Source organism: Argentina anserina, chromosome 2 (genome assembly GCF_933775445.1).
Source record: "Argentina anserina chromosome 2, drPotAnse1.1, whole genome shotgun sequence".
NCBI lineage: Eukaryota > Viridiplantae > Streptophyta > Magnoliopsida > Rosales > Rosaceae > Argentina > Argentina anserina.
The window spans coordinates 18,086,607-18,102,411 of record NC_065873.1 but is presented as its reverse complement, the minus strand read 5'-3'; the positions used below and the strand labels follow the sequence as shown (position 1 = coordinate 18,102,411).

General features: G+C 37.1%; 4 protein-coding genes and 2 pseudogenes across 4 annotated transcripts; 1 reads left to right on the top strand and 5 right to left on the bottom strand.

Annotated features, from left to right (window-relative positions):
• Window positions 1-21: 21 nt before the first annotated feature.
• LOC126784090 (uncharacterized) lies at window positions 22-2,482 on the bottom strand (annotated as a pseudogene).
• A 276-nt stretch (window positions 2,483-2,758) lies between these two features.
• LOC126785429 (glutathione transferase GST 23-like) lies at window positions 2,759-3,878 on the bottom strand. The gene is made up of 2 exons (XM_050511121.1): window positions 3,529-3,878; window positions 2,759-3,365 (listed from the first exon to the last, which is right to left on the bottom strand). Exons 1-2 carry the CDS (start codon window positions 3,838-3,840, stop codon window positions 3,006-3,008), a joined length of 672 nt encoding a protein of 223 aa, XP_050367078.1. The 5' UTR covers window positions 3,841-3,878; the 3' UTR covers window positions 2,759-3,005.
• Window positions 3,879-4,407: 529 nt separating this feature from the next.
• On the top strand, window positions 4,408-8,855 carry LOC126784089 (probable glutathione S-transferase). The gene is made up of 4 exons (XM_050509586.1): window positions 4,408-4,416; window positions 4,740-4,769; window positions 8,090-8,260; window positions 8,439-8,855. Exons 1-4 carry the CDS (start codon window positions 4,408-4,410, stop codon window positions 8,853-8,855), a joined length of 627 nt encoding a protein of 208 aa, XP_050365543.1.
• On the bottom strand, window positions 5,375-6,320 carry LOC126785430 (probable glutathione S-transferase). The gene is made up of 2 exons (XM_050511122.1): window positions 5,970-6,320; window positions 5,375-5,882 (listed from the first exon to the last, which is right to left on the bottom strand). The coding sequence occupies exons 1-2, from the start codon at window positions 6,297-6,299 to the stop codon at window positions 5,523-5,525; spliced, it is 690 nt and encodes a 229-aa protein (XP_050367079.1). The 5' UTR covers window positions 6,300-6,320; the 3' UTR covers window positions 5,375-5,522.
• On the bottom strand, window positions 7,147-8,099 carry LOC126785428 (probable glutathione S-transferase; annotated as a pseudogene).
• An 89-nt stretch (window positions 8,856-8,944) lies between the features above and the next one.
• Window positions 8,945-14,951, bottom strand: LOC126782501 (membrane-associated 30 kDa protein, chloroplastic). The gene is made up of 12 exons (XM_050507759.1): window positions 14,877-14,951; window positions 14,642-14,793; window positions 12,600-12,724; window positions 12,368-12,478; window positions 11,975-12,039; window positions 11,815-11,896; window positions 11,513-11,587; window positions 10,855-10,925; window positions 10,634-10,716; window positions 10,172-10,236; window positions 9,547-9,621; window positions 8,945-9,414 (listed from the first exon to the last, which is right to left on the bottom strand). Exons 2-12 carry the CDS (start codon window positions 14,784-14,786, stop codon window positions 9,295-9,297), a joined length of 1,017 nt encoding a protein of 338 aa, XP_050363716.1. The 5' UTR covers window positions 14,787-14,793; window positions 14,877-14,951; the 3' UTR covers window positions 8,945-9,294.
• Between the last annotated feature and the right edge of the window lie 854 nt (window positions 14,952-15,805).

Here is a 15,805-nt window from a genome sequence, read left to right as displayed (position 1 = left end):
GGGTTTGTGAAACTTATAGAGTTTCAAAGATAATTTTGATGTGATTATAACTATTCACTGATATCATTCCCTGTTTATTGGTTCTGTTACAACCTTTATTCATATCTGATACACGATGCTGTTGTTTGCAATTAGGAGTAGGATATCAAGTACTTGCTGGCTTGGTCAACCTCTCCCTTAGCCATTTGAAATAGCTAACAGCCGAGTTTGGTCAGGATGATTTTCTTTAATCCCAGGAACTTCCTTGAAATTTTTAATCCATGCGTGCAAGCGAGGGAAGCTATTGTCTTCCAGAACTTGTACACCAGCTGCTCCTTCTATGGCCTCAAGCCAGAATGCTAGCCATCCTAAGGATAAGTCTGTCATTCCAATCTTGTCACCATCGAAGAACATTTTCTCGTTAAGGCCATGCTCCTCTAAGATCTGCAGACACTCCTGGGCTTCTTTTACTGCTTTCATTTGCTCTTCTCCAGCTTTTGTAAGGAATCCCAAAAACTCCGGCTTCTAAATTATACAAAAGAAGCAGTCTGTTCAGAATAAACATTTCATATGGGTAGTACCGTAGTAGAACTCTCGAGATAGAAAAGGCAGGTATAATTACCTTATCATCTCCAAACTTTGTCCAAAATCGAGCCATGGCCCTAGCATGAGGATCTGTTGGAAGCAGAGGGTTCTGCGGCCATGTTTCTTCTATGTACTCCATAATAACACACGACTCAGCAATCAGCTTTCCACCATGAACAAAAACTGGAACCAATTTGTGCACTGAGTTGTACTGAAGAAGCAAATCACTCTCGTTGAAAATGTCCACCTTCATATTCATAAGCGACTCCCTTGAGATTCAGAGCCCATGTAACCCTGTAAACGTAGGGACTTGTCCAGAATCCTATCACATTCACTTCCTCCATATTTCTTTGGCTCGATATATATAATATTGTTGAATTATGATCTGCTTGGGCTCCAAGCTGTCGCGACTCAGTAGATAAGATTAGGTGAGGAAAATACGTTATGAACAAAATAATGGTTACTATTCTAAATTTTAGTAACTTGACAGTTTAGTCATTCATGTTTCAATTTCAACTGATCACTCCTTATATTTTCAAATTTTAAACAATTTGGTTATTCCGTCAAGTCTCTGTCCAAAATTGCATTGTTAAGTTGCTGACTTGACAAACATCACATAAGAGGGGAAAAACCACTTAACAGTATAATTGGACGGAGACTTAACAGAATGACCTAATTGTTTAAAATTTTAAAAATATAAGAAGTGATTAGTTGAAATTGAAACATGAAAGACTAAACTGTCGAATTACTAAAAATTGGACGCGTAACCAATATTTTGTCATATTGATATGTCCCGTCTTGTTTGACTAACTTTCTTATACAATTGATACTTGGAACTTGAATATCTACAGAAACCATGTCTAGTCTCTCTCTCTCTCTCTCTCTCTCTCTCTCTCTCTCTCTCTCTCTCTCTCCTTGACTAGATGGCTAATGTTCTTGAACTTAATGGAAAATACGGACCATTTCATATAGCAAAATATATTTCTATGCCATAATCGTCATTAATAAGTTTATTCAAGCTGGCATGCCAGCTCTTATTTCCTGGAGTTATTGAAGCAGCTATCAAAGTAGAAGCTCAGCAGAAGCAGGCTCTAACAAACAGTATTTAAGATTTTACTAAAGCAAGAATTGTTGCTCTTCGGCCTTTGAAATAGGTCAGCAGTGCACTGCGATCAGGAAGGGTCTCTTTGATTGTGGGAAACTCCTTGAACCTTTGAATCCATGCAAGTAATCGAGGGAAACTTTCGGCTTCAATCATTTTAACCCCAGATATTTCACTCATGACATCCAGCCACCAAGCTAGCCACCCGAATTCTAAATCAACCATTCCAATCTTGTCTCCTCGGAAAAACTTCTGGTCTCCGAGGCCCTACTCTTCCAAGATTTTCAGCTGCTCCTGCCCTTCTTTTGTTACTTTCACTTGTTTTTCTCCCTCAGTCACGAAGAAACCAAACAGGGCTCTGCTCAATATCACACAAAACCTTCTATGTTGGTTCAAATAAGATAATTTTGATCTTTCATTTTATGTTATGTCAATTGTCACTTGTCATGCATGTATGCTCACATTACGCTGTAAAAATAGTTAGAGTTATCGATCATTAATTACCTCGTCCTCTCCGAACTTGGTCCAGAACCGAGCCAACGCTCGTTCATGAGGGTCTTTAGGAAGCAAAGGGTTCTGTGGCCATGTCTCTTCGACGTACTCAAGAATAACAACGGACTCTGCAATGGATTTTCCGGCATGAACCAGAGCCGGAACCTTCTTATGGACTGGGTTGTATTTCAGAAGACGATCACTCTTGTTGTGTTACACATCCTCTTCAACATACTCATAGTCTACACCCTTGAGTTTAAGTGCCCAGATAACCTTGTAAACAAATGAACTAGGCCAGTATCCTAACAATGTAACTCGAGCCATGTCTGTTTCTAGCTCCTCGACTGGTTTCTACGTTTATATACAGTATATGCCTCACATTCAACTCGATTATCTTAATTATCTTGGACTTTAATGTACGAGGTTGAAAATGGACTAGAGGTCACTTCTTCATGTCAGTTTTTCTAACAGAAACAGAAACTTTTCAAGCCAGCCATGATAGGCCATTAACCTTCTTAAAATTGACAAGAAATCTGACTACAATGAATTAGAAAAATATATTTTAGAGAAACGTAGAGAGAGAACGGAGAACACACTAAGTACGAGGATAAAACTGAATTGTATTATTAATAGATGATACCCTCTTATAAAGGGATTTACAACAGATGATATATTCTTTAACGAACTCTATCAACTTATACACTTGACTAGATAATACTTAAACTAGTTTGAAGCACATGTATAAGAATATCCCAAAACAAAATATAATCTATTGTGTATTTGTAAAATAGTCATGGGCTAGAAATGGACTAGAGGCCACTTCTTCGTGTCAACTTCCAGCTAGTGTTTAAGATTTTGCTAGAGCAAGAAATGTTACTCTTCGAGCTTTGAAATAGGTCAGCATTGAACTGCGGTCAGGAAGGGTCTCTTTGATTGTGGGAAGGCCCTTGAACCTTTGCATCCATGCATGTAAGCGAGGGAAACTTGCGGCGTCAATCACTTTAACCCCAGCTACTTCACTCATGACATCCAACCACCAAGGTAGCCACCCGAATTCTAAATCAACCATTCCAATCTCATCTCCTCCAAAAAACTTCTTGTCTCCGAGGCCCTGCTCTTCCAAGATTCTCAGAAGCTCCTGCACTTCTTCTGTTGCTTTCACTTGCTGTTCTCCCTCAGTCATGAAGAAAGTAAAAAGGGCTATGTTCTATGTCACACAAAATCTCTATATTAGTTCAAGTAAGATGAAATTTCATCTTTCATTTTATGTTATGTCGTAGATTTCATCAATTGTCAAAAAGTCCATGGCCGGTGGAATGACTCATCTGATCGATATCACATATTGTAAATTAAAATAGTTGAGTTATTACCTTGTCCTCACCGAACTTGGTCCAGAATCGGGCCAAAGCTCGTTCATGAGGGTCTTTAGGAAGCAAGGGGTTCTCTGGCCACGTCTCTTCAATGTACTCAAGAATAACAGCGGACTCTGCGATTGGTTTTCCGGCATGAATCAGAACCGGAACCTTCTTATGGACTGGGTTGTATTTCAAAAGACTATCACTCTTGTTGTGCAACACATCCTCTTCAACATACTCATACTCTACACCCTTGAGTTTAAGTGCCCAGATAACCCTGTAAACATATGGGCTAGGCCAAAACCCTAAGACTGTAACTTGAGCCATTTTCGCTGGTTATAGTGTTATGATCCTAGACTGGTTTCTATATGTATATATATCAGGCTTGGAAGGATTAGAGGCCAATTTGTCCTTTGTTTGCTACTTCTGACGAAATTTCTATGTAGTCATGCAAGTCATACTAGTCAAGCAAGTCATGCTAGACCATATATATCTTCCTAAAGTTGACAAAAGATGAGCACATATTTGTAAAATAGTAACACCACATATGAAGCCAATAATCCTTATATAGTTATATTGGAAGGCAGGTTACAGAAATATTGGAAGAAGTGATGAAGCTGCTAGGAACATGCACGCCCAGTCGCTTTCGTTACGAGAGTCCTATCACTCATATGGGCTCTACCAAAAAGCCTTCTGTCCTCTTTTTATGTGAGAGAGAATTAACTTTGTTAACAAGATTAGTCTTCTTTTTAAGCATAACCTGGTTTATCAGATTATTTAGATGGAAAGCCTTCGCACGACCAAAAACAAAAACATGAATATGCATGACGAAATGACCTGTCTACACACCAGCTCCTACTTCCATTGGCCTCAAGCCAGAATACAAGTCATCCCATGGCTAAGGTAGGTCAACATTGCACTGGGTTCTGGAAGGGTCTCTTTCATTGTGGGGGAAAAAACCAATTTGTCCTCTGTCTTTGTTTTTAAAACCTTTCCGGCCTTTTCATATGTTGTTACTGGTATAGATAAGGTTTTTAAACATTGGAAAACTTGTCAACCAAGTTCTCTAGTATAGACTAAACAATTATTAATCGTGTAAACCAGACTAGCGTATAGAGATCGAACGCGTCCATCTCTCTCTCTCTCTCTCTCTCTCTCTCTCTATACCCCATGATTTTCTTGATCAGTAATTAACATGACTGAATGCCCAATAATGTTCTTGAAAGTTAGATCGATCGAATTTATTGACTCAGTTTCATACATATATACAAATATATATCATAAAATATAGCCATATGTAAAAGTCCATGAGATATATGTTTATTCGATCAAGCTGCGAACTTTATTTGATAAATAAGAAAAATTGCAGAATCAGCTAATAGCTAGCTAAATTAACATTATTGTTTGAGACTCGGCAGAAGCAAGTTCTCGCAAGCTGATTTTCTTTTTTTAAAAAAAAGTTTTCGCAAGCTACTAAGCTAGCTAGTGTTTTTAATTAAGATTGTGCTGAAGCCAGAAATGTTGCACTTCGGCCTTCGAAAAAGGTCAACATTGGCTCTGCAATCGGGAACGGTGTCTTTGATTGTGGGAAACTCCCTGAATCTTTGAATTCATGCATTTAAGTGAGGGAAGCTTTCGGCGTCAATCACTTTAGCCCTTCTTTTGTTGCTTTCACTTGTTGTTCTCCCTTAGTTAAGAAGAAACCAAAAAGGGCTGCGAACTATGTCACACACAATCTCTATGTTAATTCAAGATAAAATTTGATCTTTCATTTTATGTTATGTCGTTAGTTATATATAAATCAGTTTTTTTTTTCGACAAGTAAATATAAATCATTTGACATGCAAAACACACAACTATGGCCTTTTCAATTCAGTAACAACTGTATTTGATGCATTATTGAAATATATCAGTGAATACATTCCTTGTTTATTGGTTCTCTTATTGGTTACGTAGGGTACATGCGTTGTCGTTTGAAATTATGACTAGGAGTTCAAGTAGTCACTGCCTCACTGAGTCACGGGCTTGGTAAACTTCTCCCTTAGCTGCTTGAAATAGGCTATCAGCCGAGTTTGGTCAGGATGATTTTCTTTAATCACAGGATCCTCTTTGAAATTTCTAATCCATGCGTGCAAGCGAGGGAAGATATTGGCCTCCAGAACTTGTACACCAGCTTCTACTTCCATTGGCTCAAGCCAGAATGCAAGCCATCCCATGGATAAGTCTGTCATTCCAATCTTGTCACCATCAAAGAACCTCTTCTCCTCAGGGCCATGGTTCTCCAAGATTTTGAGACACTCCCGGGCTTCTTTCACTGCCTTAATTTGCTCTTCTCCAGCTCTTTTGTAGAATCCGATTAAGTTCTGCATCTAAATTGCACAAATAACCAGTCAGTTTAGGCAACATTATAGAAGCATTACCAGAAACTCTCCAGGAAGGAAAGGCAGGTGTGATACCTTGTCATCTACAAACTTTGTCCAAAATCGAGCGGCAGCCCTTGTGTGAGGGTCTGTTGGAACCAGAGGGTTCTGCGGCCAGGTCTCATCTATGTACTCCATAATAATACCCGACTCTACAATTAGATTTCCACCATGAACAAAAACTGGAACCTTTTTGTGCATTGGGTTGTACTGAAGAAGCAAATCACTCTTGTTGAAAATGTCCTCTTCTTGATATTCATAAGCGACTGCCTTGAGTTTCAGAGCCCATGTAATCCTGTAAACATATGGACTTGACCAAAATCCTATCACCTTCACTTCCTCCATATGCTTCTTCCTTCTGTACATTTTCTTACTCTACTTAGTTATATATATAGCTTAAGATTATATTCTGCCAGATGTTACTCTTTAGCCTCTAAAAAAGGTCAATAATGCACTGCGTTCTGGACGGGTCTCTTTCATTGTGGGGGAGAAACCAATTTGTCCTCTGTTTTCATTTTTTTACTTCCCTTATCATAAGTTGCTGGTAGAGATAAGGTTTTTAAACAAAGAAAAAACTTGTCAACCAAGTTATATATACTAGTAGATTATTAATCGTCCAAACTCCTAAAATTAATCAGAACATTTGACTCCAAATTAATTTATACCAGAGAAATGGAAGAAGCCAATCTTCTGTTGAGGGCTGGTGTTGAAGGGAAAATGAAAACGCTTGTTTAAATAAATGGAAGAAGTGAAGCTGATGGACACAGCCTAGTCCACCTTCATTACAGAGTCTAAAAACTCAAGTATGAATAAGTGGAAGAGAACCTTGTTGAAAAAGATTAGTCTTCTTTCAAAAAAATTCTGGATTATCAAACAAAAGACTCTCCTCTGCTTCAACAAGACCAAATAAATTTATTTAGTGTCTATAAACTTATCCAATAATTGGTAGTCATTCAGCCACAAAATATTTTTCTAATGGTTTGATGAAATGATCTAATTGTCATGATTCTGTCACAACATTCTCAAATCTTCATCATACGCAGGCTGTGTATACATAAGCAGTTCTATTCAAATGGTTAAAGGAAAATCTCGATTCATACTACAATTCGATTTTACTTATTCGTAGCACATGTGTGGCAAGACTAGTTCTTAAACCATAAACATGAGCAAAACTTACGAGTACAATAAAAGTTTACTCTCATAAATCATAATATTATGCTACCCTTTGAGCAACAAGCATCTCCCTCTTCTGCTTAATACACAAACAGTTGATCAGGTGCAGGGAGGTTCTTTTTGATTGCAGGGTTCTCCTTAAAGTTCTTAATCCAGTTACACAAGCCAGGGAACTCATCCCCATTCAGCACTTTGACACCAGCCAGTTCTTCAATAACTCCAAAAGTAGAGGCTATAAATCCCATGACCAAGTCAGCCATTCCAATCTCACTGGCACCAAAGAACTCCTTCTCTCCTAGACCCTGCTCTTCCAGGATCTTAAGTATCTCCTTCACCTCTTTCGCTGCCTCCTCTAGTTTTTCTCCCTCAGTCATCAACAACATCGCAAATGGAAGAGCCTGCATTGCACATAATTAAAGAAATAATTTCATTATGTAAGTACTAATAATCACAAAGTCCATCCTGAAGTAAAAATGATGACTAATGAGTGAAATGATCACCTTGTCATCTATAAACTTGGTCCAGAACCGCGCTGAGGCTCTCCTATGAGGGGTCTTCAAGAGAAGGAAGCAAGGGTTTTCCAGGCCAAGTCTCTTCAATGTACTCGAGGATGACACTGGACTCGGAAATCGGCTTACCATTGTGAACAAGAACTGGGATCTTCTTGTGAATTGGGTTGTACTGTACAAGCAAATTACTCTTGTTACTCAAATCCTCTTCTATATACTCATACTTAACACCTTTGAGCTCCAGAGCCCATATTGCTCTGTAACCATATGGACTAGGCCATGCTCAAAACAATTTAACTTCTTCCATTATGATCTTCTCTTGTGATCTTCCCTATAGTTTGCACTTTGCAGTACTCTTTATTGAATATATAATTCTCTCCAAGTTTGAACTTTCCTTTTGGAATGCTCTTTTCTCCCTTCTTAAATTTTGACCACTAATATGCCGGGTCCAACTAGATATGAATATTTGCATGAAACCCAGTTCACAAGAAGATCCCGGTGCTCGTTCATGGTGGAAAACCAATATCGGAGTCCATTGTTATTCTTGAATACATTGAGGAGGTGTGGCCACAAAATCCCTTGCTTTCCGAGAAGCCTTATGAGAGGGCCATAGCTCGGTTTTGGATTAAATTTGGGGAAGACAAGGTGAGATATATTCTGATATGATATTCATTGCATTTCGATTTATTGGGTCCATATTGCACAAGCATACACCAAATTTGAACAATTGAACTGTTGACTATATATTATAGAAAATGCAAATAAATTCATAAAAATTTATTTACATGGATAAGATGACTGATTATGAGTATTGGGGATGTAGAGCCCCATTTTTTTGAAGTTATTTCACATAGTTGGGGAAGAACATGATAAAGCAAGAAAAGAGGCACAAGAAGTGTTGAAAATAATGGAAGAGCAAGGGATAGGAGAAAAGAAATTTTTTGGAGGGGGCAAAGTTGGAATGGCAGACCTGACCTTTGGATGGATAGCTGGTTGGTTTCAAGAGATGGAAGAAGCAGCTGGTGCGAAGCTTTTAGAAGCCAACTTTCCACGCTTGGAGGAATGGATCAAGAATTTCAGAGAGGTCACTGTGATCAAGGACAACCTTCCTGCTCACGAAGAATTGTTGGACTATTTCAAAAGCCTAAGAGAGGTTTGCTCTATCAGCAAGATCATAGGCACACCAGTTATGTTATATCACTTATATATATGTACTAGGAGAACAATACTTGTATTATGAGGCGGCCTCCGTTCTACCCAAAACCCAGAAGAGAAGCGTAGCTTTTGATGTAAGAAAAAACTTAGAAATTACCGCACCCAAAATAGAAATAGTAGTTTAAATCCAAAATCTGAATTCTGAATTTCCAATAAAATGAAGCAGTCAAACCACTGACCACAGTTGCCTACCGAGTAATGTCTTCTTGAGCTCAAAACTTATGCCAAACATAGTATTCTAATTGTAAATCCGCTATGTAATTCAAAGCAAAAAGAAACTAGCTTGCTGCAGACTAACAATTAGAGTCTACTTTAACAAAAGGAACTTTGCTTCCAAGTTTAGCCTCTAGCTATACAACATTAATCTGTAGGCCTTCTACTATACAGATGCTAGCCGGTACTTTGATGAAACCAACTTCATATTTGTGTTTAAAGAATTGAAATCTGTGCTTGCCGGGCTAAACTTAGAACTCCTGCGCTTTCCGTCTCAATTCATTAAGCTCCATTTCAATTTCAGAATCCTTGAATGGATATGCCTTGTCTGAACTCGGAGTAACAGTTCTTCCAGGCGGAAGATCTCCTTTCTGTTTGGAGGAACAAGCAAAAGAAAAAGTGCAATGACCGTCGTTGTTAGGAGCAAATAATGAAAAGTTTAAGAACCTAAAGTAACTGCACTTTTCAAGAATATATATTTGTCCTGCATGGTAAAGTTATACCTTTGAACTACCAGACAGTTCTTTCTTCAAGTTTGCAAGATCATCATCAACAGAAGAGCTCTCTAGCATCGCAAACTGCAATTTGGTACAGATTTGAAAATGATATGAAATCCAATTTCAGCATGGACACAATCATAAGTAGGTTAAATGGCCAACCTACTGCTATCGATTGGACAGCTAAACAACAAGGACATTTGAAATCCAGCAGCTTTCTTTGCCTTTGAAGTGAAATATAGATAACCGAAGGGCAGTTGAAACAAAGAAGCTAGTTTGGAATTTTTTTTTAATTGATACACGTGACGAAATGATAATGATATCCAGACTCGAGAGATAGTATGCTATACCGCCTACACGTGATGAATGATTGAAATCTATGCTCCTACAGTCCTACCCACTGCTTGTATGCATGTATGTATATATGTATGCCTTAATACTGCTAGAACTATGCCACCATTTTCAACAAGTTGTTGAGCTTCCTCTTTGACAATTTCCATATTATTTTTCTAAACCCGTCTGATCTGTTCTCACTACCCACTTTCCATCAGTCTTATCAATCAGGAAATAATATTGATTATAGACACACAAAACAATCATGAAACAAGTACCGAAGACGATGAGTCCTTACCTTTCCTTCCAAATCATCTGTAGTTAACTGGCCAAGAGCTTCTGCTTGGGATTCCATAGCCAAAACTATTAATAAAAAAAAAAGAAAAAAAGAGAGTTAATGTGCATCCATATGGTTAACATAAAGATTCAGTGGTACATACACATGGCTTTCACAAATAATTCATAGCCAATTAACATGCAACACACATGACCATGTGCCTAGAGTCAATCACTTGTGCAAACAGAAATTTCTATACAGCACCAGGCATAATGAAAGTAACATCCCTGATAATTTAACTCCAACGGAGTAAGACACTATTAGCCCCCTGCAACCTTATTATATAAAGCAAACTCCCTATCAAAAGATTAGATTTTATAATTATCAACAAATGGCCTTTCGTTAACAGTATAAGTGATAATGAATCTAATAAAAGAGAAGCGTGACCTAGCTAAAGGCATTTCAAATCGACAGCTTCCTTACCTTTCTCTTCCATCTTGTCAAAAGCGGAAAGGGCGCTACTTGTATTGACATTCCCTACCATTTCACTCACTTTAGTAGCAGTCCTGAAGCAACAGTATGGTGGCCATTAACAGCAACATTAAGGAGATACTCAACTAAATTGACTAAACATTTTTTTATCTTTCTTAAGAAAATAGAGATAACACTATATAGAAAAGGAAAGTGAGAAATTGGCAACAAACTTTGCAGACTGAGCGCGTGCTTTGAGGGTATCTTTTTTTGACCTTGCCTCTTGTATTTTGCTCTCTAAAAGCTACATAAAATGCACAATACAATAATAATTGCAGTCGTATGTACATAATTGCAATCAGTACTAATACTTTTGTAATTTTATTTGCTAGAAAAAGCTAATTTTGATTAAAATAAGCAAATCTCAATGCTTATCTCTTTCAAAAAGCTTTCTATGAACATACAAAAGAGAAAACTTGCTTATAAAGTTGTTATTTGCAACAAATAACAGGTAAAACCTCATAGAGAAAATCACAGGATCAAAGATACTTCCAATCCTTTTCTTTAATGAAATGCTTCTCTCCTCAATTGTCATTCTTCATCGGAAAAAAAAATGTTCTTTAATCATCTTTGGTTTCTTTCAATCTATGATTCATATTTCATAAGTTCATAAAAGCTCGTAAACACGTAAATACTACTTGTTTTCCACCAAAAATAGATAGTAAACCAATTAGCAAATTTAAATTGCAAGCTTCAAATAAAAAGCTGGATTCTGACATGCCATCAGATCATTCAGATGGCTAATCTTTACAGTCATAACATGCAAAAAGACTGGACATCAGATGTAACCAAAGAAGTCAATTCTAAAACACATAAATTGAAATAGCTTACCTTTGTATTAGACACAAGATTCTCAACGACACCTTTTTGTTGATCAAGTTGAGTTCTCAAAGAATTAGCATTGTCCTGAAATAATAAATCAAGAAAGAATAATTAATTTGTATATTCATGTTATTCATACATTCGGTTACTAGTCTTTTGATTGTCAACTGTAGCTAAACAAGTCAAAGCACGTAGTTGTGCAGAAAAACAGTTGAAATGAAAAACTTTCTCTAAATAAAAATAAATAAAAAATAAAAAGTAAGCATGAAATGTGTGAACACACAAAAGGTTCAACTACTGAATAGACTTGCCGCAAAAGATTTACGCCTCTTCAGAGCTTCACGTGCAAGATCCTCCTCTCCTTTCTGAAGAGCTAGTTGGGCTTTTTTATACCTACATGAAATAAAGACTGTGGATATACAAGTCACTTGAAATACTAGTAAAATTAGACAACCATCCCATCTACATTACCAGTCCTCAGAAGCTTGTTGTGCAGCTTTGTACTTATTTTCCAACCGTTTTTGAGAAGCCAGTACCTTCAGAGGAAAAAAAAAATATATATATATATATATATATTAGTAAAGTAATGCAGACAATTATAATTCCCAGAAGTTCAGTACAATAACCTCTTATGGTTCATGTAAGAAATCATAGAAACAGATTGACTAATATAACAACTTGATAGAAGGAACTGTAAAAAGTAAGACAGAGATAACTGACGCAAATAGAAGATGGTAAATATACAATGAACATGAGCAAAGTCTAGAACATGAGTAACAAACACAAGAAATTGCAAGAAACATCCGGATACTTGTACTAAAGAATGTGATGAAATGATTCAAATTTTTGAGAATATAGCATTACTTGTGCTGTTGCCTGACGCATCTTTGTCAAGTCGTCATTCATTTCGAGAACTGCTTGCTCCAAGATTTTCTCAGGATCTTCAAATGTACTTATGAGTGCATTTGCATATGACTGCAATCAGTAAAACGTGTGTAAGGAAGGTACTACATATAAATGTAAAACAAAACAAAAAAGAATCATACTGTTATAATCATGCCAATACGGGTTAGGCTATCAATTTACAAGATGTCACCTTAACAACTCTAGCGAACCGGTCAAAAAGGTTCATACGGGCACCAAGAGCACCTCCACGTTGTCTCGAATGATATCGCTTGCTGGAAGGAGCAATCCTAATGACTTCAACTTTTAGAGCTCCCACTGAAAGAAAAGTAAATATAAGACGGGAGATAATACCTTCTTGTAGATATCTACTTGTAGGTGGCGTGTAGACAGTTTCCATAGCCCACAACGAATAAACTGTAGACTATAGTTTTATATGTGTTATGACCAAAACTTATATTCAACTGGGACTTGAACATTATCATAACCTAAAACTCTAGAGAGTGCAAAGTTATTTAAAACTTCACAACCGGGTAGCATAAGATGAAACTCTTAACCATATGATTACTTTTTGTTTCTTTCCAATTGTCCATATACACTAACCACTTCATCAGTCAAATATCAAAATCACTTTCATGTTCTCACCTTGGCATCTAATAAATGTGTGACACTGACATCTTTAAGTTTCAATATGCAATTCAAGTCACATGGACATACCAAACAGGAAATTAGGCAAATAAGAAGGCCGTTAATTGTAACACAAACACATAAGTTCAATTTTAAAGTTGACATGAGAATAACAGCAAACTTGCTTAAGCAGTATGACTGCTAGCAATAGAAACTTAGTATAAAAGAAGGCAACAGTCACATGCCATTTTTGTACATTCTTGCCTTTACCAGGCTGCTCCATGTCATTATTACATTTTACATGATGAGGGCCTGATAAGAAAACAAGATGGAGAAAAAATGACATTGCTTACCCCTGTTGCATTTCCTCAACTAAAGTTGAGATTCTTAACAGTAACTCTACTAAGAAATAGTGTAAGAGACACGGGTTAAATAAACAACACTGGCAAACTAGCATACCACTATACTTTTTCAGAATTACAGAAATAATAGAAAGTGAATTATTTCAGGAACCTAGGTAATGCCTGCTTTTCCAGATGCATAGTACACCCAGTAGAGTTCAATAACGGCACCATATTACATATAATGTAGGCTCATAAAATCAAAAAACACGAACTTGACTTCAGAAATGAACTAACTATGTCTGTGTTGTTTCTGATAGAAAAAGTGTATCTACATAATGTACTTTTCAAGTATTTCTTCTGATTAGTCATCATGCTTATGCCGGAAAATATATAAAGATTATAATAAAATATGTAAAAAGAGCAGGTATTAGCGAGTAGAGTGACCACCAGACAATTGAGGCTGAAAACTACAAATTTGTTGCAATATTTCAAAGTCCACTGCTATTAAAGTATTAGGACACTACCAAAATGATTTCTTACATTACCAAACACGAATATAGAGAGCCACAATAAGCAAACATTAAGAAATACAACACTTGATATTAAGTACAAAGCATATTAAAAAAAAAACTAACTGCACGTTCAGAAATGAAAATGGAATCTCTCTGAACTCACAAAGAAACCTAAATTTTCACCCTTTCGCACAAATATGTGACCTTGCTCCGCCTCCTCAAAACTTCTTGCATATTTTACACCAGCCCCACCCCAAAAAGGAAAAAACACAGCCAGAAGCAACAACTCCACAGAATTCAGATCAACTCGACAAACACGGCACAATGCTCTTTAGCCAATAGCCAAATACAATACCCAAAATGACCCAGGTCAGTTCTTTCCCCCGCCAACAACCTAAGGCCACTAAGAGAAACTAAGCAAAGTAGAAACAAGTGTAAACTGCACAACTTAACACACAGTACCGCAACACGCTTATAGGATGTCTTCATTGAACACTCTTGACAGTAGTTAAACTAACTAGTTATCTTGACCTTCCAACTGAAGTTGTACAACCATTCAAAAAGTGTGAGCATTGTTAATGCTAAAATGACAACTCCACTTGAAACCCAGAAAGCTAATCACTTTCCCAATTCCCCACAACAAGATAATGACTTTGATAAAGAGACCAAATCCACAGTCCAATAAAAACTAAAACTTTGATTCGAAACTTAAACTTGATCAGCAAAAAGAGAGAGGGTGTGTGAGTGTGTACCTCCGGCGTTGAAAAATGAAGTGGTGAGAGGTCTTCTGACCATGGAGAGGGTGTTGGGGGAGGAAGAGGAGGGAGGCTGGAACGAGGAGGCGGGAGTTGAAGAAGCCATGGTCAATCCGGTAAATATCTGCAACTTGGTGGCCATTGTTTTTCTGTAGATCAAGAGTTCAAATGGTTGTGAAGAGAGCTATTAGAATTGTGGTGGTTTGAGAGTGGGAGGGACTAGTATTCTCACGGCGGAGAAGGAGGGTGTGGTCAGAGAGACTCGCAGCCTCGCTTTGTTTTACAGATGAGACAGCTCTCGGTGCTGGACCATTTGACTCGATTTTCCAAACATCCTACCATACTAGTCCTATCAAGTTTTATGGCAAAGTGGGTTGGGCTTGTGAAGCACAGTTGATGTTTTAGGCCCAAATATTAGATTGGATGATGTTGTGTGCGCGTTTTAACCTAATGTCACACTATTCTTCTACCTTTACAATTTTTCCTAACAGAGATAAGTTAAGAGTACATCGTAAAGAACTTCAATGAATCAGTTTGTTCACCCAATGTGGCTCAATGGAGTGCATCTACAAGATTTAGGAATATCATAACTATCGGTGTGTAAATTCCGGATGAATTGTGATGGACTCTAGGTAAACTAAGATATATAATTGATTTAATGATACTCATTCATTGATCGGCTCCAGGCAATATAAATATCATTAATCGATCGGCTCATGGCAATATAAATGACGATAAAGTAATGCATGTATGTATATATCTCATGATCAGTCGAAAATATTGAGAAACAAAATAAAGTTCATATGACATATAAGCGCAACTAGCCATCTCATTCGCGACAAACTTGTAAAATCAAGGTCTATATTTGCATTATAATGGAAATACATGCAAGCTCAATATACAATAGAGTGTGGTATGTCTAGGGCTGTCAATGGATCGTGACAGGTTATGTTCGTGTCGAGATAAAGTGTCTCATGTGTCATAAAATGTAAACTCAAACCTAACTTATTTAATAATCGTATCAAAAATTTAAACTCAAACTCAACCTATTTATTAAACGGGTTACATGTTTCCAACTTGTTTAACTCATTTAATGAATATATCATGTCATTTTTTAGATAAAATAACTAACTGAAGCAAGAATCAAACAAAAAAAAATTA